Source organism: Zosterops lateralis, assembly GCF_965231275.1.
Source record: "Zosterops lateralis genome assembly, chromosome: 4".
In the NCBI taxonomy this organism is placed as follows: Eukaryota; Metazoa; Chordata; class Aves; order Passeriformes; family Zosteropidae; genus Zosterops; species Zosterops lateralis.
Window position 1 is genome coordinate 24,980,103 of NC_139765.1, and position 19,935 is coordinate 25,000,037.

The 19,935-nt window shown below is 49.2% G+C and overlaps 1 protein-coding gene across 5 annotated transcripts in view; it reads left to right on the plus strand.

The window, feature by feature from the left end:
• The window catches only part of LOC310908338 (coiled-coil domain-containing protein 134-like), a 47,470-nt gene extending 28,012 nt beyond the window's left edge, over positions 1–19,458 (plus strand). Inside the window, exons 22-34 of one of the 5 annotated variants that reach the window (XM_083859253.1) lie at positions 1,374–1,484; positions 2,037–2,218; positions 4,621–4,702; positions 5,153–5,358; positions 6,177–6,258; positions 8,223–8,329; positions 9,148–9,279; positions 15,798–15,915; positions 16,696–16,817; positions 17,024–17,108; positions 17,288–17,469; positions 17,705–17,776; positions 18,139–19,458. In XM_083859253.1, the coding sequence (XP_083715379.1) occupies positions 1,374–1,484; positions 2,037–2,218; positions 4,621–4,702; positions 5,153–5,358; positions 6,177–6,258; positions 8,223–8,329; positions 9,148–9,279; positions 15,798–15,915; positions 16,696–16,817; positions 17,024–17,108; positions 17,288–17,469; positions 17,705–17,776; positions 18,139–18,264 (1,607 nt within the window). In that variant the 3' untranslated portion in view covers positions 18,265–19,458. Of the gene's footprint in view, positions 1–1,373; positions 1,485–2,036; positions 2,219–4,620; positions 4,703–5,152; positions 5,359–6,176; positions 6,259–8,222; positions 8,330–9,147; positions 9,280–11,398; positions 11,473–12,035; positions 12,145–12,845; positions 15,083–15,797; positions 15,916–16,695; positions 16,818–17,023; positions 17,109–17,287; positions 17,470–17,704; positions 17,777–18,138 lie in introns of those variants that run through there. The other 4 variants (XM_083859249.1, XM_083859251.1, XM_083859252.1 and 1 more) reach the window with 4 other exon arrangements.
• Positions 19,459–19,935: the final 477 nt, after the last annotated feature.

Consider the following 19,935-nt stretch of genomic DNA (forward strand, 5'->3'; position numbering starts at 1 on the left):
CTAGTAGAAGTTTTTACTCTTTTCCTGCTGTGAGATAGGATTAGGAGAAAAGCAAAGCAGGCTCAAAATTTAAAAGGGTATAAAGACAGGTTTATTAACACAACTGCAAGAAAGAAAAAAAAAAAGACAATCAGAATAAAACCTTCAGAACACTTCCCCTCTCCCACAACTTTCTTTTCTCACGGACAACGTACAGAGACAAAACTTGGAACTCTAGGTCAGTTTACCTCCTATAAAATAGTCTTTCATCAGTTCTCTCAGAGAGAGAAGTCTCTTTTGGTCTGCCATGGAACTTCCCACAAGACAAGAACAGTTCTCTTGTGGCCTTTTTAATTCCCACAAGAGCAGCTGCCCGGGAATCTGCATTTGTGAAGTCCCTCCCATATCATGCAGTTTTCCCACAGCTGGGTTTATGGGTGATGTCAAAACTCCTGGGGTACCATTTTAAAGATGAACTGTTCAAAAGCAAAGTGTTTTTTTCATCTCTAGGAAGAGAGATATTTTTCTTCTTCCTGGGGGCAGAGCTTCATCTTCATCTCATCTCTCTCTTTCTGTTCAAACTTCTCATAAGATTACAGTTACTTCAATATTTGCTTAGTCCACCACAAATACCTCTGCTCATATCTGCAAAAAAAGCCTAAAACCAAGGCATCTTCTCTTTCCATCTAAGATGTGACTCTTCCTTCACTGACTTTCATGTCTTCATATTGTCTCTCTACATGTCTTTATCCTTTCTCTCACTCAAGAGGGATTAGTGCTTTGCAAGTTTCATCTGTGCAAAGAAAGAGTTAACATTCTCCCAGGTCTGCGGAGGGTCATGATATAATTTTTTCCCCTCGGGCAGCGGCCGTAGGTGGTAAATTCGGGCCGTGCCCGGGCTGGGCCGGGATCTCTGGCCGGCTGGGCCCCTCCCTCAGCCAGGGCTCTGGTGTGGGGCAGCTTTAGCAGCAGGATGTTCACGGCCGCTGGAGGCCCGACCCGGCTGGGACGTGGCGTTCTCTCCTCCGGTCCCCCTGCCCGGCAGTCACCGGGCCCGGCCCGGGGGCCACGCAGCGGGGCGGGACCAGCCCTGACAGCCCCTCTTACCTCTTTTCCAGAAGGAAAGAGGACTTTTTCCAGGATTTCTCTTAATTTTTAACCTGTGTAGTCCAGAGGTGTGTGCCCATATTGAATTGGTTAATCAGGCTGTCAACATTTAAAGTCGGTCACTGTGGTTTTTGCCACAGATTTCTTCAATCAGTGCAAAACCAGCACAACTATGCTCTGTTTATTTTCACTTTGTCTGAATTCCCTCCCCACTGACTGACTTCTTTCATGTGCTGAGGTACTCTGCTAAGTTGGTGTCCTTGTTACACATGTTCTCTTGTTTCCAGTCAGTAATCTCTGTGGGAAATGCAGGCCAAGGGACACTGACCTCCTGCAGCCATCCTTGAATTTTCTGTACTGGAGCCTTCATCAAACAACACCTTGCAGTCAACAGAGAGGTGAGGGAAGACTGTACTGATTGCTAAGTTAATTTCAGTGAGGTGGTAGCTTGACAATCAGAGACTGTGTTCTAACTGTCTCAAGCAGGTAAGGTGGATGTTTCCCCATCCAGACACAGCATTATAATTAAAGACCATTTTGTACTTTGGATGAGGTTTCTTAGATTGAGGAGTTTGGTTTGGTTTTGCTGCCTTCTGATGATTCAAGAATTGGCTGCTGAAAGACAGAATCACTGTATTTTTCTTGTTCATAAACACAGCAGTGGGCCTTAGATGCCTAGCTTGAAATATCCTGGTATGGTCATAGCTGAAAAAATTAAATGCTAGGGAACAGCTGTACCTGACCTTCCTGCTGTGTTTTTAGCTGATTAGCTGGCTAAGCAGTTGCTTGAGCTTTGGGAGATGAATACCAGTAGCTGGACAGCCTTACTCAGATGACCACCTCACTGCAGCAGGGGTGTGCTCTGTATTCTTACGCGTTATGCACTTCTCTTACGCTGGTTTAACCTGTGCCATCCCATCATTCTCTTCAATTATGTTTCTCCCATGCAGCAGTGGCTGTGCTGCTCTCCAACGTATCCTTGCTAGAACTCCTGCAGAAGATTTTGGAATGCACCTGGCTGTGGTCCCCTCCTTGCAGACCTGCCTATCTGTCATCTGAGGATGCCTTGCTGTGCTCTGGATGGCTGTTGGTGGCATCCCTTTTGCTTTATCAGCATCGCTACAATACTGAGGTTAGAACCACTCTAGTTCTCAGAGTCAACACATGGATAAACCTTTAAAAAAAAAAGTGTGTAGTGTGTAAATATATATGTGTATATATATATATATATGAAAGTGTTTTGCTTGGCCTATAATCTGATTGTATTGGTTTCTCTTTTGTTATTGTCCACAAGTTATTCCCTGCTGCACTTCTCCAGCAAGACTGAAACCTAGCATGTCACTGAAGGTCTGAGACATGAATCACTGAAGAGTTAAAGAAGGGCACAAATCCTGCAGGGAGCAGTGCATACCCAGCCTTCCTGATCCAAATCACTTTCCTCTTCAGGACAGAGAAAAATAAATTTTAAAACCTTTCTGAAGGGAAGATTGGAGGTGGAAGGCACAGCTCCCATGTTGTAAACTGCTTTTTTTGTTACTAAAATGATCAATAGTAAATAGAACATAATATTGGCAAGTAACCATTCAATATTAGCCAGCTCTTACAAATGTAGGGAGCTGTCATTCTGTTTGATGCTTTGCAGTCCAACAAGACATCTAAGCTGGAGTTGTCAGCTAATAATGGAATTAAAACTTTGAAGGAAGCACTTTCCAATGCCAGTCAATACAAAGCAAAATGTTTCCTTTTGAAGCATCTACTCAGACCTCTCTTGATATGGAGTTAGAGAGCATGTCATGAGTTGTGAGCTCTGCTCTTGCAGTTATGCCCAGCAGAGTATACTCTTTGGGATCTGGTACACCTGTTTGCAGATGATAAAATCATATTAAGGACACGTATGCATGTGCACGGAAAAGCAAGGGTTGGATTTCTAATGCTGAGGGAAGATGTTTTCCATAAAACCAGTCCAGACCAAGTCTGCACCCGTTACTTTATCAGCATGCAGCCTTTGTTTAGGGCTTAGCACATGATACTTGTACAGATTTTCAGCTGTGGGAATGCAGCCTGGCCCTGCTCTGTGAGCTGCTAAGTACAGTCTGCTTTCTCAGTTTCCAAGTCAGGGCTGTGTCTGGTGTTGTGCCAGTCCCAAATGACATTCTAGTGTCAAGTGTTGAGCTTCATCTTCTGGGAATGATGCTCTCAGCTCGTATTGATCCTTGAAGTGCAATCATTTAGTGGCTTATAAGCCTGTTGCTTGTTTTTATCAATACCACTTGCTTGATGTGCTATGATATGCAACCCAGAGATGTTTTTGCACCAGAGATGATGAAAGAAACTACAGATACAGCTGGGAAATGGAAACGATTCAAGACTGCTTCAGTGTTTCTAATCTTCAGCATTTCTAAGTGTCAGTGTTTCTAATCTTCTGCTGAAGGGGAAGAAACAGAAGAGTCACTTCTCTTGCTTCTTTCTGCTGTTCGGTGTAGCTGGAGCTGCTGCACAAAGCATCCTAGAGACTCTCATAAGAGCAGCTTTGTGGCTGTGAATGTGAGCTGATGACAGGCTGTCTCCCTAAGCCTGCGGTTTTTTAGAGGACAACAATGGCTTCAAGAAATGGCCACATTCATCTCAGGCTGATGTTAATAGTCTTGACGACTTGTCTTGCCATAGCCAACTTACATTTTAACTGTGTTACTGCTTCTGGCTTTACCCTGTGAATAAACAGGGCTCATGGATGGTAGGCTATTAAAGGCCTTGGCTTGTCAGTTCTAAAATGAGTGGCCACTGCCACCATGTTGCAGGAGCTACTCCTAGTTCTCCTGTGGAATATTTCTCTCTTCAGAAGAGTATTTAAAGGAATCAGCCCTGTGATCCTTATGTCTGCCTTCCTATATCAACTCTCTGGCTTATTGAAGAGCTTGAACCCTTCTGGTGTTCTCTGAGGCTTCATGCCATTGCTCTTGATTGGCTGTTCTGTGAAGGAAATGATGTATTGCAGATTTCCCTCTCAAGCTGACCTTTCCTTTTTTTATCTAGTTCTCAAGTCTCTAAGCTCCTCTGCCACTTTCACCCATGCAATAGTTCCTATCCCTGGGCTCTTGGCAGGCCCCAGCTCCAGCAGGCAAGGACAGCTTCTGGCCACTGCTGGGGTTTGACTGCCTGGCTCCTCAGTCTTGCTGCCTGGCTCTGTGGCTAAGGTAGAGCCATGTTTGGTGGTGGCCATTCCTGCCACTTCATGTGCTTGGCAGGCTGACAGCCACGTGCCAGAGGTCCTGCGTGGAGTCGTGAGAACAAGGCAGACAAGGTACACTCTGGTTTGGAAGCTGTGCAGCTCAGGCAACTAGTGGTGAGTGAAATGTGAGGGTCCAGTGATGTAACTCTCCCTTCTGTGTCAGCCTCCTGAAACCCTCTTGGTGTTACCTTGGTTTTCAGTGTGGTCATCGTGGGGTAGTGTCTAAGAACTAGAAGCAGACAACAGAGCTTTCAATCTTCTCCGAACCAGCACCACTTTTTCTCTTCTATTTAATTCCCTTCTAGGTTCACCAGACACTCTCTGTAGACCTTACAGAAGTCCTGAATGCAGTAATCTTCAGGAATAAGAAGCCAATCCTGCTGTTAGGTATTTTGCATATGTTAGGAGGATTTGTCTGGAAGCAGCCCCTAGTATCATGATAAAAGCAACAAGGAAGAACTGGTGACTATGGAATGGGATGGTGGGGGTGCTGGAGGAAATCTGGAAACTTGGGTCCATTTGACTTTGTAAATGTGTGACTGGTGGTGAGAAAGGGCAAAAGGGAACTCTCTGAAGTTCTGTGTTTGAACAGGTCTTCCTTGGAGGTTAGTAGTGACATCTGGAACTGAGTGTGAACTGTTTTAGTGTCTCAAAGGAGATGAACAAGGAAACTCATGTTGCCATTCCTGTCTACAGCTATCAGCAGCTGCCAGACAACTCTGAGCTATTAAGCTCACATTTTCTCTCACCCTCTCCCATGCTATTGCACAGGCACCAAGACACAGGGTAGAGCAGAGAAAATCACTGACACACACTAATAAGCATCTCCCTGTCTAGTGAGCATCATGCAGTTCCTGAGAGCTGTCTTGCAACAGAACTTCTCCTCCTCCCTGCTGGTGATTGTTGGCCAAAACACAGCCGCAGATGGTACTCAACTACAGCCATCATCACTGCAGGACACTGCCTTGCACCCCCTTGCCATGCAGCAGGTCTCCTCGCTAGTTGTCAGTCTGCAGAACCTTCTGGTGCATGTCTTGTTGAAGGTATATAAAATATGGCTTTTGGAACAAACAGAGGTGATGGGCTTTAAGCAGAAACATTAACCTGAGGAGAATCTATACTGTTGCAGAATCAAAGGGGCTGCCTGGGTGTGGTTTTTTTTTTTTTTTTTTTTTTTTTTTTTTTTTTTTTTTTTTTTTTTTTTTTTTTTTTTTTTTTTTTGTTTGGTTTGGTTTGTTTTTTCTTCTGCCTGCATTTTCCACCCCTTACCAGATGTATCATGAGGAGGAGTGAAAATGCTCTTGCTGCCGCACAGTGCAGTGAGAAGGAAGATAAATCAAGCTATGTGGTGCTTCCTGCTGCTGAACTGGGTAGCTGAAATTCTGTGTACTAATGAGGATTTCCGTCTTCCCATCTCTTCCTCTGCAGGGATGCCACATCCATAGGGACAGGTGTGGGAAAAGTATAACAAATCCCAGTCCAGCCCCCATACCCCTGGGCAAGGTGCTTTTGGGAGTAGTGAATGCACCAGCATGCATTTAACTTGCTCAAGTGATGCTGTGCTCCAGGGGTAGTACATCAGTTTACATTTAACTCTTAAGCTGTGTTGGGCTCCTATCTTTATTATCTTTATTCTTTGGAGGCTGTTACTTATTATTTTTTACTCTCAAAATAAGTAGCCCTACCTCTGTCTGGCTCCTTGATGTGACAGATAATTTGCAGCACATTGCATCCCTTGAAGGAGATGAAAGGTGTTATTTTCCTGTGCTGCATACTCTTCAGATGCTGTCATTTTATGAATTTTTCTCTTGCAATAGCTGTTGACTGTTTTTGAGGTTTTTTCTTTCTCTTGGTATTCCAGAAAGACTTGCTACTCTCTCAGGCAGTGGTTGCCTGCCTAGAAACCTTAGTGGAATACCTGTATGTGAAGAACCAGGATGTTGGTAAAGTCTTTATGGTCTTTCTTCTCCTAGTATCCCTCCTGCAGTGATTTTGAGCTCTTTGTTCTCTATCCAGTAGTGCTCTGGAGAAAATGTGTAATGGGTTTATGCCAAATAAGAAAAAATATTTGTGTGCCTAAAGTTAATCTTGTGTTTTGTGGGATGAGATCACAGTGCCTGGCTCCTCTGCAGGCATGAACCTTCACTTTGGCTCTGAACACCAGGATGCTTTCCAGAAGGCAAAAAGTAGTTCTCCAACCCTGTAAGAGGGAAAGGTTTGGGAATGGAAGAAGTATAGGAATAGTCTTTGACTTTCAGGCCAATGGTATCAAACCTTTAGACCATAAACATGTAGAAGCTTGGATCTGACCATGACGTGTCTTACAAAAGGACAGAGTTGGTCATAGTTTGGCCCTGAAGGAAGGGAAGGGAGAACTAGGCAGCCTTAGGGAATGGAGGATGGAAATTCTGAATTTGGTTTCCAGAGTGCATGTTAGACCTAATGTATACCATGTTTTCAGTATAACATAATATGACTGCATTGTAGAGCTGAGGGGGAAGAATAGACCCTTCTGCTTATTGTCAACTTCCTACCACGAAGTCCAGGTGCTGGCTCTGTTCTTAAACAAGAAAGTTCTCTGTACCCTGACCTGTTCACTTCAGTTGTTTAAACACTAATAGAGAAGGGAATGGAGTGAATGAACACCAGGCAAAAGGGACACTGGTGCGAGAGAGGATGTTGTTGGATAAAGCGGTAATACTGCAGATGAATGACAGCCAGTAGCTGAAAGAAGGCTATTAAAAGGCTAAAAATAAATAAATAAATAAAGTTATAGGGAGGCTCTGCTAATTTGGGATTAAACTAATGAAATGCTGCTGAACCTGTCACTTTGGCTGCTGTGGTGCTGAAGTTCATAACAGCAATAACAAGACTCTCCTTATGCCAAGCAGAATGAGGGTCATAGCTGTATTTGGCTGAAAGATGCAAGAACACTGGAAAGAGTCTGTCCTGGATTCTGCCTCTAGGAGTTGACTCACTTGAGGCTTTCTAAAACCCTCTTTTGGTCCAGAGATATTTCCAAATGTGCAGAGCAGGCTCATGCACAGTCCTGGTACTTCCTCATTTTCCCCAGGTGAAAGATATCCCCCAAATATTTTACATTATTTTTCAGTGTTGTTTTCCTATAGAAAAGATTCTTGTAGTGGCAATAGGGAGGTTATGTGACTGCCAGTGGAAAAGAGACCTTTCTAACACTCTGGTGAGTTGCTGTAGTATAACAAGTTATATCAGCTGATCTATTTGTCCATCCCATGCTCTTAACCTGTAATAAATACAAGGTAATAGTATTTTAATTTCAGCATTCAGTGAAAGACTTCATACCATCAGAGAATTATGGCATTACCTAATATATATTATGTTATCATGTATGTTCTTTAGTAAGAACATTTTCTCTATTGACTGTATTGCCACCATCAGCCTGGCTGGTCCCCATAGTCCAGTCTGATGCAGATCCAGGCTCATTTTGTTCAGCTTCTGTTATAAGGCTTTCTTCATTATTCAAAGGGTATTCTGCAGCTAAATAAAAACTGAGGTCAGGAGAGTTGTCCTCATATTGAAACCAGAGGGTATTATTTTTAAAACCCCAGGCTAAAGATATTCCCTCACTGTTTTATGACATGTACTCCAGGTGAAGGTTTCTCTTCCTGTACCAGCACAAAGATGGACGATATATATCTTCTGCTTTGAAAGCCTATTAAGCTTTTGTCCTTTAGACTGAACTCTTGCCCAGAGAGTGACAGATTAAAAAGCCAGTAAGAACAGTGCAAAATATCCCCTTAGTGTTTCACAGCATGGGGTCTAGGAGTGAAAACTTGGGGTCAGTATTGAAGACTGTCCTTAGCTGGGTTCAGCCTGTCACTTGGGCAGTTTTACAGCTGTCCTTGATTGGCTTCTCCTTCTCTCCCAGCTCTACATGTTGCTTCGCAGCCATGGCACCGATTCCTGCTCTTCACGTTACTTAGTGGGGGCCAGAAGTCCTTTCTGCAGCCAGAAGTTCTCAGGCTGATGACTTTGGTGAGCAGCAGAAGGGTGGGCTGCTTCTCATCTTTCCCAGTATGTTGGTACAATACACATGGGGTGGTTGTTGGTATTTAACCTGCCATGCAACACAGTTTCTGATACTGCTGTGGCTTTTTCTGGGACTATATTTGTGCCCTGTATTAATAATGATACTTTCAAGTGAACTTCCACAGCCTGCAGAAACTGACTGCTGTTAGTGAACACCTCCTGTTCCTCTGGTGTTGGCAACGTTTATTTATGTCATCTAGGGCCCCTGGGGAAGAGAGGGGAAACTTGCAGAGAACATGCAACTGCTCTTACCAGTCAGGGAGCAAGCTGGCTGCTTGGGATCACAGCTTGGCTCCTATCTTGACCTTACAGACTTGACTTTTCAGGGCAGGGAGTTAGTGCAGTTATAGTACCCTGCTGTATGTGGGTCTGTGTGCTAGAGGGGGAATGTGGTCCTACCCAGAAGAAATAGTGAAGATACAGCCCTCATGGCAGTGAATGAGAGGAAGCGGTTATTAAAGTGAACCTTCCCCTCCAAATATAAGATGAGTCTGTGAGTATTTGCTGTTCTTATTTCAGTTTGAAGAGGTAAGCTCATTTATTTTAGTTCCTTCCCAGCTTAAACCAAAATAAGTCTGGCTATAAATCAGAGCACCATCAACACAGATACTTGCACTGGTTCCATTAGAAGTGGTATAAAAATCAGGCCTGTGGTTAAGGTGCTGCAGTGATGGTACATAGAAGAGGTCTTTCCAAATGATGAGTCACTGTTGCACTCTGTGGGTCTTCCACTATTTAATGTCTCTGTTTTTCCTTTGTTCAAGTTTGTGAGATATCAGAGCAGAAATATAATTTCTCAGAAAGAAATTAGCCAGATTGTTCATGAGGCAGCAGAAGCCAACATAGCAGAGCTGCCTGAGGCCACATCTTATGCTCTTCACCTCTTCCTTTCTCAGGTAAGAGAGGAGTGACTGCTTAGGAAAATGGGAAGGGAATACCTAGGTGTTTGCTTTGGCCTTTGAAGATCTCATTGCTGTGTGTGGAGATGAGGGAGGGAGTATGAAGGAACAAGCCCAACAGTTTTATGTTGTTCTGGAAAAAAATCTTTTTTCTGACCCCTCAGATTCAGAGCAGTCATTACCAGGTGGAGCCAGAGCAGTCAGGGATCATTCAGACCTTGCTGGATCGCCTCTTGGGACAGAGGACCACTTGTGTAAAGCATCAGGACATTGTGTATCCTTTGACAGCTGATGTGTGTGGCAGGTGTAACAGAGGTAGAAAAGATACTTAATTTGCTGCTCCTTCTCTTGTTCCAGCTGAAGGCAAACAAAATTGAAAAACACTGAATGATTTCTACATTTGGCTAACTTTGGGATGAAAGAGTTCATCATGTCCTAATCTGAGAAGACATTTTGGAAATGAGGAGACAGTTGGGATTAAAGATGGGTCTGTGTGCTGAGCTTGCATTCATCAGAGGTGGTCTGATGAAAGGGAAGCAGGCTTGGGAGCCTCTGGCTTCAAAGCAGTAACAATCCCTGTATTGATTTCCCTGGAGGATAAGCAATGAGTTAATCTCTATTTGCATGCCATCTGGTGCCAGTATGGCCATGAAGTAGTGGAAACCCAAATATGACTCAGGTACTTGGAAAGTTTGGGAACCACTGAGTGGAGTTACCAGATTTTATTCTGTTTGGGCCTGGAGTTGATCTCTGTGAACTAAATCATCTTCTGTGGCGATGGAGGCAGGGCCACTCCCAGACGCCTTGTGGAGAAAGAGGGAACATGATGCAGTATTTGTTTTTTTCGCAAGCTTCTTTTTGCCTTCCAGTTTTCATCACACTGCATTGCCTCAGACATGTAGCAGTGATGGAAGTGGCCACAGGAGTGATTTCCTGTGGATGTGGGAATTTTCTTCACTGTGGGGCACTGTCATTAGCCATGTATAGGGTATGTGGTGGGTGAGATGTTTGTCCTGTGAGGAGTAGCTTGTCCTCGTGGTTACCCCCAATGTGATATTACTGCTCAGTTGTGGGACACTCAGAGGGCAAGTTGTCCTGGTGGAGGCCATTGAGCCCCATGAAGTCCCTCTCCACTCCATTTTGCTTCCCTGTACAGGGATAAAGGAATTTGGATGGGAGATTTTGTTACATTAGTGAAGTTACTTTTCATTTCTGACTTTTTTCATGTATTAAGAAACCTTCAAATCTTGGTGGTTAGAAAGGATCTTAGATGTACTTGAAGTGCAGTAGTGGGGCTATGTGAAATTAGTCATGGAAGACAAAAGCCTGTGGTCAAAATTGAGCTTTGACTTTTCTTCAGGTTTACCTATACTGATGTTTCTCACATATGTTGGGAGTGAGGTTCCATGGCTTGGGGAGAGTTTGTTTAGTAATGAAAACCTCCTGTCAGTGATATGTCAAATGTGGGAATTCCCATATGCCTTTCCTTTGGTTTCCACTCATGCTGTCAATGACAGGTGTCTGGGAAGCGTGGCACTGTCCCTCTCACACATTGGAGATTGAAATGAGAAGATATAGTGCAAAGAGCAGAGGAACAAATGAAGAATGTAGCAGGAGACCCCATGCTGCCATTCATTCCCAGTGAGTAGTAGGGAGAAGATGGACAAAGGAAGTTATTTGTTGCTCATTTTGAGAAAAAGGCTTGTTGAAATTAAAAAGTTCTGTTACTGAAACGGCTCAGCTTCTCCTTCTGTGCGGGATAAGGCTTGGTTGATGCCATTCATCTGTCACAATATAGACCTGACTGGGCAAACGATGTCGTACAGGGATGCTGTGGAAGAGGTGCTCTGGTCACCTGCCTTGGCTTATGAGCCTGTGGGTTGGTCCCTTTGCTCTGGGCTAGAAGGGGCGGTGGGAGCTCAGCCAGGATCCCGGGGAAAGTAGATACGCTACGTGTCCCTCCTGGATGAGGAGGCTTCTTCCAGGTCACGAGTGATCCCTTCGCCTGCAGCCCCAGCCCCGCAGTCCTGCTGCCTCCAGCTCCAAGCGCCCGTCGGAGCGCGGCGGGTGCCGGGCGGGGCGGGGCTCAGGAAGTGACACGGCGGGGCGGAGCGGTGGCGGCAGCGGCAGCAGCAGGAGCAGCATGGCAGCGCGGCGGGCGTGAGCGCCGGCCTCGGCACCGGCCCGCAGGTGGGGACCGGCCGCCCTGCCCGGGAGCCTTTCTCGCCTCGGGAGTCCCAGCGGGGCTGGGGGATAGCTGCCCGGCCGTGGCGGGGCAGGAGGGAAGGGCGGGAGCAGCGCTGGGGCCGCACCGGGGGACGGGGCGGACGCGGCCGATGCTCCCCGAGCAAGACCCGGGAGGGGCCCTCCCTCCCTCCCTCCCGGGCTGCCGGGTGACCGATGAGCGGGGCGGGCAGTGCGGCTCCGGGGCGCCTCCCTGGAGCCTGGGTTCAAGGGCCGTGGCCGGCGGGCTCTGCCCGCCATCGCCGCCTGCTCGCCCCGCGCTGGGGCCGCGGGAGGAGCGGACCGCCGCGGCTCCGGGGCGCTGCCGTCCCGCCCGAGGGTCCGCATCGTCCCGTGCGCCTCCTGCTGCGGCCGCTTGACGCGACTCTGGGTGGATTTCCCGCAGCGCGGCCGGGGTAGGCTGGGCTAATCCCCTTTGCGCTCCACCGTCCCTATGTGACTGCCTTGACTTTCAGCGGAGTTTGCGAGAGAGTCCCCATCTCCCTGTGCCAGCGGCCACCCGAGCCCCGCAAGGTGCTTCTTGAAGCCTTCTGGCGCGGCGGCAGCACCAGGGTGGGCTGGGACGGACCCATTCCTGCTGCAGATCACAACAGGAAATCGGGGCTGCCAAACCCCGTGGTACGCGGGCTTCTGGCCTTGGTGGTTGGGAGACTTTGGAGATAAGCAGGTGTAAATGGCCAATGTTGTTTCAACTGAAGCAGCTGGTCCTGTAAGCCGCATAGGGGTATGTCCTCCTAGAGGAGGCTGAGCAGCGGTGTTTCACTTCTGACGCTTTTGGTTCACCTGTAACAAGAGATTAATCCTCATCTGGTTGTTGGAGGAGCGCCTTGGGAATGGATTTGTGGGGCAGGGCCTTTTCATTCCTTGTTTAGCCACAGGATGCTCCTGGTGAAAGATGATGTTTTCCCCCCTACATTTCAGTGCCTGCAGAGGGGAAGTGGGATGGGGTCATGCAAACGTTTCTCCTGGGAACCAAAGCATTGCAGCATGGCTCTGCCTTGCAAGCTCATGAAGTGAATAAATCTCTTGATTCAGATGGGGCTCCTGCAGGAAAATTTATAAAGTAATTAAAAACATTTTAATGGGAAGTACTAACCATCTATTACACATCTGTTGTCATGTCTTTGGAAAAACACATCTGAAATTAAGAGTTTGGGAGACAGTGAGACAGACTGGTGGACTTGCTGCTGAAACAGCCAGTTGGCCAGAGCTGCAAGGCAATGTTGATGGAAACTCCTTTCCATCTGTAGCATCAGGCCAGGCCCTGGCTCCCTGGACTGCTCTGGGAGCATCAGGCAGAGCTGTTCTTCGGTAGAAATTAATTCAGGGAGGAGCAGGGAGGGAAGAGAGGAACAGCTCTGCAGTGTTTCTGTCTCATCTCATCCCTCAGCGGGTGTGAAGACACAAGAGAGAGTTCGTGGGGAAAGCATGGAGGACCATCTGCAAGGAGCTTTGGCATCTCTGCCATTACACAGTGTGGCCTGGAGAGGAAGGAGTGTCTTCTGCTGTTAAAATGGGGTGAAATTGCCAGGGCAGTGAAAGGAAATAAATCTGAGGTGGTCCCGCATGGCATCAGCAGCCACAAATTCCCTGTGGGTGAGAGAAACAACTGGGCTCTGCTTCATTTTCACTGGCATGTTTTAGCCCTGATGGACAATGGCAAATAAATAGCTTTGATGTGAGAATAAGTGCCAGCAGATCAGATGAAAAGGTGATGGGCTTCTGGTATGGCATGGTTCTCCAGTCCTCTTCTGACCTTGTCCCATGGGACAATCTTTAGGGCTAGTGTAGGAGGATCTGAATACATTTTCATTGAAAATATTGACCATCTCTACCCCAGCATCTGCTGTTGTGTCTCTGAAGAAGCCCGTCACTGTTCCAAGACTCAGAAGCAGCCATGCAGGCTGGTGGACCTTGTGCTGCAGCAACTAGCTGGTTGGCAGCTGCTTCAGCCAAGAGCTGTGCTTTGCTCTGCTCTGCCTTGAACAGTGTCTTTTGCAGTTCATCTTCTTCCTTGTAGCACCTGTGGCCACCCAACTCCAGTGTTGGAAATGGGAAATACTGCAGCCCCTGCCCTAACCAGACATGCTGGGACTACCACAGGCAGCATTTCTGCTCTTTGCCTTCCAGTCTGGTCTGGAGGCCACTGGCTACCTCCAGTGTTTCTTTCCAGTTCTCCATGAGCATGGCAAATAGCCAGCCTAGTTTTTATGGTGGTATGTCTGATCTGAGGAGCCTGAGTCCCAGGGCAGTCACTCTTTGTGCTTTTGCATTGCTGCACTTCCTACTCCCCAAGAGCTTAGGAGGTAGTGAGCAGCTGTGGGGGCTCTGCAGAGGGGAGACCTGTATCACCTCACTGAGCCAGGCCCCGGGTCATGGTTTGTGGCAGGGTGAAGCAGTCTCTTGGAAGCTGATCAGGCTGGTAGGTCCAACAGAACATCTGTTTGCCTGGGCTGGAGAATTTTCCTTACAGCCTTGGCTTGTTGGTGTGCTTTGTGGCATTCAGGATGGCTGGAATATGGCTTAAGCCTCATAGCACACTGGGAAGATGAGACAGACCCCAAGCCTGGTATGGGGATTTGTGGCTCTGCACCATGTCAGAAATGTGGGGCATGTTGCTGAGCCCACACCAGGGACAGCCATCTCTTCTTCAATAATGTGGATTGTATTTACTCTGGTCTGTTCCAGGGGTGTTGCCTTTTACAAAGCACAACAGCAAAATATTTTAGAAGGTTTATCATATTTGTCTGACACTGTTCCCCTGCCTTCACCAGGGGTATGAAGATGCTTGGCTTGGCTTCAGCAGGAGGTGCATGGTGGGAGTCACTGCTGATCCTTGCAGAACTGGGAGAGCTGCTGGTGCTGCTTGCTTGGCTTCTTTCACAGGCTTGAAGTTGAAGAAATTATATTTGTTTAAAAAAGAAAAGCAACAAGAAAAGAACAAGAAGGGATTTGGTTTTGTTTCAGTGTCAGGGCATTACAGAGACAGATTTGGCTGTGCAGGCAGACTCAGACTCAAGAGGGCAGTGGGTCCATAGGGTGAGGTCAGCTCTGGTGGTCTTATATCGGCGATTGAAGGAGAGACGGGGAGACCGACCATGATCAGAATCCGATTTTACTCAGGTTTTCCAAGAACTTATATACCATTTCAGTAAGGTTAATAATTTCTACTACAATAATTAGGTTAAAAGATCATACAAACAACTCATACATTTTTCAACATATCCATGTAGGAGGTTGATTGAATCTTCTTCTCTTGAGCAGATTTCTAATCCCATCTTCTCATGAGCTCAAAGTTCTGTTTGTTCTTTCCAGGGCATCTTAGTCACCAGACTAGATATGCTAATTAAGTCTGTCTTACTCTCGTGAATCCCCACAGTCTTACACATCTGCCTTTCCTTTGGGAGCAAGAGGTGGCTCAGACAATGCCTCTGAAGGAGCTGTGGCTTCTGTAATAGCCACTGGCCTGTGCTCAGCTCCGTGGAAACCTCATGCCTGAGGACAGACCATCTCGAGTTCTGCTGCCTGGGGCTGAGCTACTGCTCTCCTTTTCCAGGTATAGACTGTCCAAGAGGGTCCTCATTCTCAAGAGCCTTTTCCTCCAGACATTGACTTTGTCTGAGGGACCTTTGTGGTCAGGAGCAGCTCTGCCCAAGAGCATCCCTGCAAAGCCTCATATGCTGCCTGGGAAGGGACTTGTTTGGAGAGGGAGGGAAGTTAGCATCAGGTCACCGACCGTTGTTTTTTGGCATGAGACCTGCAGGTGGCACCTAGCTTGTAGCAAGGGAAAGGGTCCAAGTACCAATACCCCAAGTGGTGAGGGGAGAGCACTGAACTGGTTGCACTGGGACTTGAAAGAGAAATGGATTCCACCCCCTTGGTCATCCTTCTCTTCCTTCCAGACCTGCTGTTGTGTTTGTTGGGCTGCTCTGCCTCACAAACCTAGCAAAAAGCTAGCTGTTATTTTTGGAGGAAGGGGTAGGACTTAATTTTTCTGCTGGGTCAGATGCCTTGGGGCTGGCAGTGCAGGCAGGTAGAAGAGGGAGAGCAGGGCTTCACTTGCAGGGGAGAGCAGGCTGGCTGCAGTATCACCATGTGGCTCTGCTCTGGCCGTTGTATCCCTCAGACCCCCCATGGGGACAAGGGCGAGATGGGCAAGGACCCTGATGCCAAGGGCAGCGTGCCATCAGTCCCAAGTGGCTTGAGTGACTTCTTCTCCTTTGGTAAGTCTCCTCATTGATCATTGATTTTGTTGGTCTGTTTTCTTCCCGACTGTAGTGGCCACCATGGATTTTCTCATCATCTGCCCCTTTCTGCTGGCATTGCTGCTGTCCCAGGGGAGCTTCACAGACCTGGAGAAACAGAGAGTAGACTCTGGCTTGGAAATCTGTATCCTCTGCTGCCTGCCCCTCATGACCATGTATGCACTAATGGCTACAGAGGCTGAAGGGAGCGTTTGCACAGTGAAAGGGTCAGAGACCATGGAAAGAGGTGCAAGGAAGTGGAAAAGAGAGGATCCAGAAGCACTGGGAAGTTGCTGCTTTGTCTTTCTGTAGATGGGCTTTAGCCAAGCTCCTGCATTTGCTAACCAAGTGCCTGGCTTGGTGCAGGAGCAGAAATGGCAGTGATGCCTGGTGTTCTTTCTGCTCCATTGTGCTAGACACTGAGCACATTTCCTAGTTTGCTCTTGGAAGTGGCATGACCAGCCAGAATGCAGAGCACACCTGCACTTCTCAGTGCTTTGGGGTCACCAACTGGGATGGTTGAAGAGGACTCCTGGGCTCGTGACACTTGTCTTCTCTGTGCCACAGGCACATTTTGCCCATGAGGAGGTGGGCTAATGCAAGCCCTGCTTAGCACACAGCAGCATCCCGTGGTGAACAGGCAAAGTATGAAAAAATAACGAGTATGTGGAGACACATGGGGAAGATGCCAGTTCATGTTCCTCCTCCAGCCCATCAGCCAGAGCATGGACTGGCAAGTAGCTCCCCACAAGCTCTCATCATTGTTAAGGGCCCTGATACGGTGTTTGGGCAAGGGGTTCCCTGGAAATCTGTGTTTCATCCTGGCTCAGGTGCTGCCCCTCAGCCACCTCATGGAGAACTGGGGGGCCCGCTGGAGGGGGAAGACAGTGAGAGAATCTCGACAGTGCCCTTGACAGTGTTGCAGATAAGAAGCTGTTTGAGGTGAAGCGCAAAGACCAGATGAACGCGCTAAAGAACTTGATTGAGCTCAATGACATCAACCAGCAGTACAAAATCATTGACATCATGCTCAAGGGACTCTTCAAAGTAAGCCACAGTGCAGTCTGCACTCTAAGCCCACAATGGGAGGCAGAAATGGGAAGGGTTGGGGGCTTCTGTGGGGTGTATGGCTGTTGAGCTTTAGGACCTGAAGGGTGGGTGCCATAGGGTTTCAAAGTGGGGCATCTGTGACAGCACCTCCAGTGTGCAGGGCTGGCCTGGCAGGACAGGGCAGTAACCAAGGGCTCTGGCAGGTGCTGGAGGACTCCCGTGCTGTGCTCATTGCTGCTGATGTGCCTCCTGATGGGCCCTTCCCTCAGGATGAGAAGATAAAGGATGGTAGGTCCTCTCTGGTTTTTACTCCTCTCCTTTTTCTTGTGCTCTGGTGCAGCACAGACATTCTTCCTGGAATCGGCAGTGGGGTAGGTACAAAACACCTGTGAATCCAGACCTGGGCTGGTCTCTGTCTGTTGGGGACCCTGTTGCTGTGCTGATGGGGCTGGTGGCTGTCCCTACAGCATACTCCCATGTGGTGGAGAATACCGCCTTCTTTGGGGACGTTGTCCTGCGCTTCCCCAAGATTGTGCACCACTACTTCGACCGCAACTCCAACTGGAACAGCCTCATCCGCTGGGGCATCGGCTTCTGCAACTTGACGGGTGTGTTCGAGCAAGGACCCCACTCCCAGGTCCTGCAGCTGGTATGGCTCTTCATCTCCTCTGCTGTGACCCCTCCCTACTGCTAGGCCAGTGGGGTGAGGGTTTTGGGGTGAAAGGCAGGCAGGGCCCCCCCATGTTGAGGGCTGCCCTTGAGCTGAGGGAGGGGGGAAGAGCATAGATGGGACTGATGGGAGAGTAGGGGACCCTGATCACACAGTTGGGGGGATGTAAGTGGAAGGCAGCACTCCCCAGTGAGATCTCTCCTTCGCTCTGCAGATGGCTCAGGAGCTAGGAATCAGTGAGAAATCGCCCAATTACCGCAATCCCTTTAAAACGGACCAGTCAGAGGTAAGATGGCAACGCTGCCGGCTTGCCCGATGGGCTTCCCATCTGTGTCGCAGCTCCAGGCAGCTGGCTGGGAAATGGAATGGGTGGCTTGGGGGAAATGACCAAAAGCTCTTGTCACTGAATAAGCACAAACACAAACACTGAATTCTCCATCTGTGGTGTACTTTGGGTACCTGGTGCCATCTCTTCCCTTCTGTGGCCACCCGCCTCATGGTCGAGACACTGTTTGTCTCATGCTGCATCTGTGCTCAAAGCTTCCTGGACTGTGAGGCTTGTGCGTTGGCTTTGGTGGGTTTGGAGGGCTTGTGCCTCTAGGAGGCTGTGTGCACTCCCCACGCTGACTCCTTGCTGTCAACCCGCAGTTTTTCCCCAGTGCTGACACCTTTCAGAAGGCACTGCGGGATGAGGAGAAGAGAAGGAAGAAGGAAGAGAAGCGGAAGGAGATCCGCAAGGGTCCACGCATTTCCCGCTCGCAGTCGGAGCTGTAGCGCACTGGGACTTGTGCCTTGCAGTGGGGGTGACACCACTAGGACACAGAGTGGTTTGCTCCCTTCTCAGCAGCCTTAGGCCAGTGCCTGGTCGTTCCCTTTCCATTTGTGCTGTGGGTTTTGTTGCCTTTCATTTTTGTTCTGTGGAGTTTGGGTGGTGGTGCCGGTGGGTTGCCCCAAAGGGGCTAAAGTGGTGTACACCTTCTGCAGAGGTAAAGCACGGACAGGACAGCACTGGGGCCATCCCTTGGTCAGGGTGTTGCTGTCTGTCTGGAGGTAGGGGTTGGGGGGCACGCCTCTGCCAGGGATCCCTCCTCACTGCAGCAGGCCCCACGCTGAATGTGCCTCCTCCAGCATGGGTGGGCTGGGGAGTGCGTCGCACCAAACAACCTCATCAGCAGTGCTGCTTCTCTTAGTTTTGCTTTTCATTTTGTTAAACGGGTGATCTCATTGGCACCCCCCACTGGGTTCTATCTGGTCTCTGCACAGCTGCTACCTCTGCCACATCAGACTTCCTCTTTTCCCAGCAGCTATTTCACCAAGCAACAGGCGTTTCGTTGTCCAGGCATAGTTGAAAATGCCTATGGCAACTGTTCCTGACCAATGGCATCCTGAGGCCACCGCAGGTCATTCCTGCAGAGAGGTAAATGCCTGGTGAATTTTTGGACAGGAGGAATTTCAGTACTTGGCCTCTTTGCAGCCAGTGGGTGTCTGTAGTGCAAGCAGTGCTGATGCTGAAGATGCTGGGGAACCAGCCCTGAGCCACTGAGAGCCTGTCCTGCAGCCCATGCCCCATCCCTTCTCTTTGGGGCTTGTCCTCTCTAAGTCAGTCCCTGAAGCCCCTTGTCAGGGGACAGCCAGAAAAGGGCTTGTGGCGATAGCAGGGTCAAGGTAGGGAGGGAGCCAACTTGAGGAGCTGCCACCCTCCCCTGCGTGTCTGTGCTGCCGTGGGGGCAGAGGTGAGGGGCTGGCCTCGGGACTGACACAGCCACCCTGTGACTCCCCCTGTGCTGGTGGCCCCGCACCAGAGAAGGCTCTGGCAGAGGGGCCTTCCCCAGGGGCGGCTGCTCTGCCGGGCTGGCGACATCACAGCCTTTGGGGGGAGAGAAACGGCCCGGAATATTTAACAGCAGAGACGAGTCCTTCCAATGAGGGGAGGGGGTGCCAATGGACGCGTTTGGTTTTTCCTGAATAAAATTGACTTTATTAATTTTTTTTTAAGTAGAAGGGTCCTGGCTCTTCCTCCCGTTCCTGGTGGAGTGGGTGTGGGCCCGAGAGCGGCAGGGCTGGCCCCTCGGGAAGTGAGGGTCGGCGGGCGCTGCGGAGGGAAGGGCACGCTGCGCGCTGTCGCCGCCGCCTCGCAGCCGGCCTTTCCCGTGGGCGGTGTCCCGGGGCCTTTCCCGTGGGCGGTGTCCCGGGGCCTTTCCCGTGGGCGGTGTCCCGGGGCCTTTCCCGTGGGCGGTATCCCGGGGCCTTTCCCGTGGGCGGTGTCCCGGGCTGCGGCCCCGCCCCCGATGAATATTCGGGTGGGCGGGGCGGGCCATGCTAATGAGCTGCTGATCGCTGACGCGCCATCACCCCACGCGCCGCCGCGGCCGCCCATTGGCCGGGCCCGGCCTGGTCTCACTGACAACAAACCGCGGGGGGCGCACGCGCCGCGGGGCGGGGGCC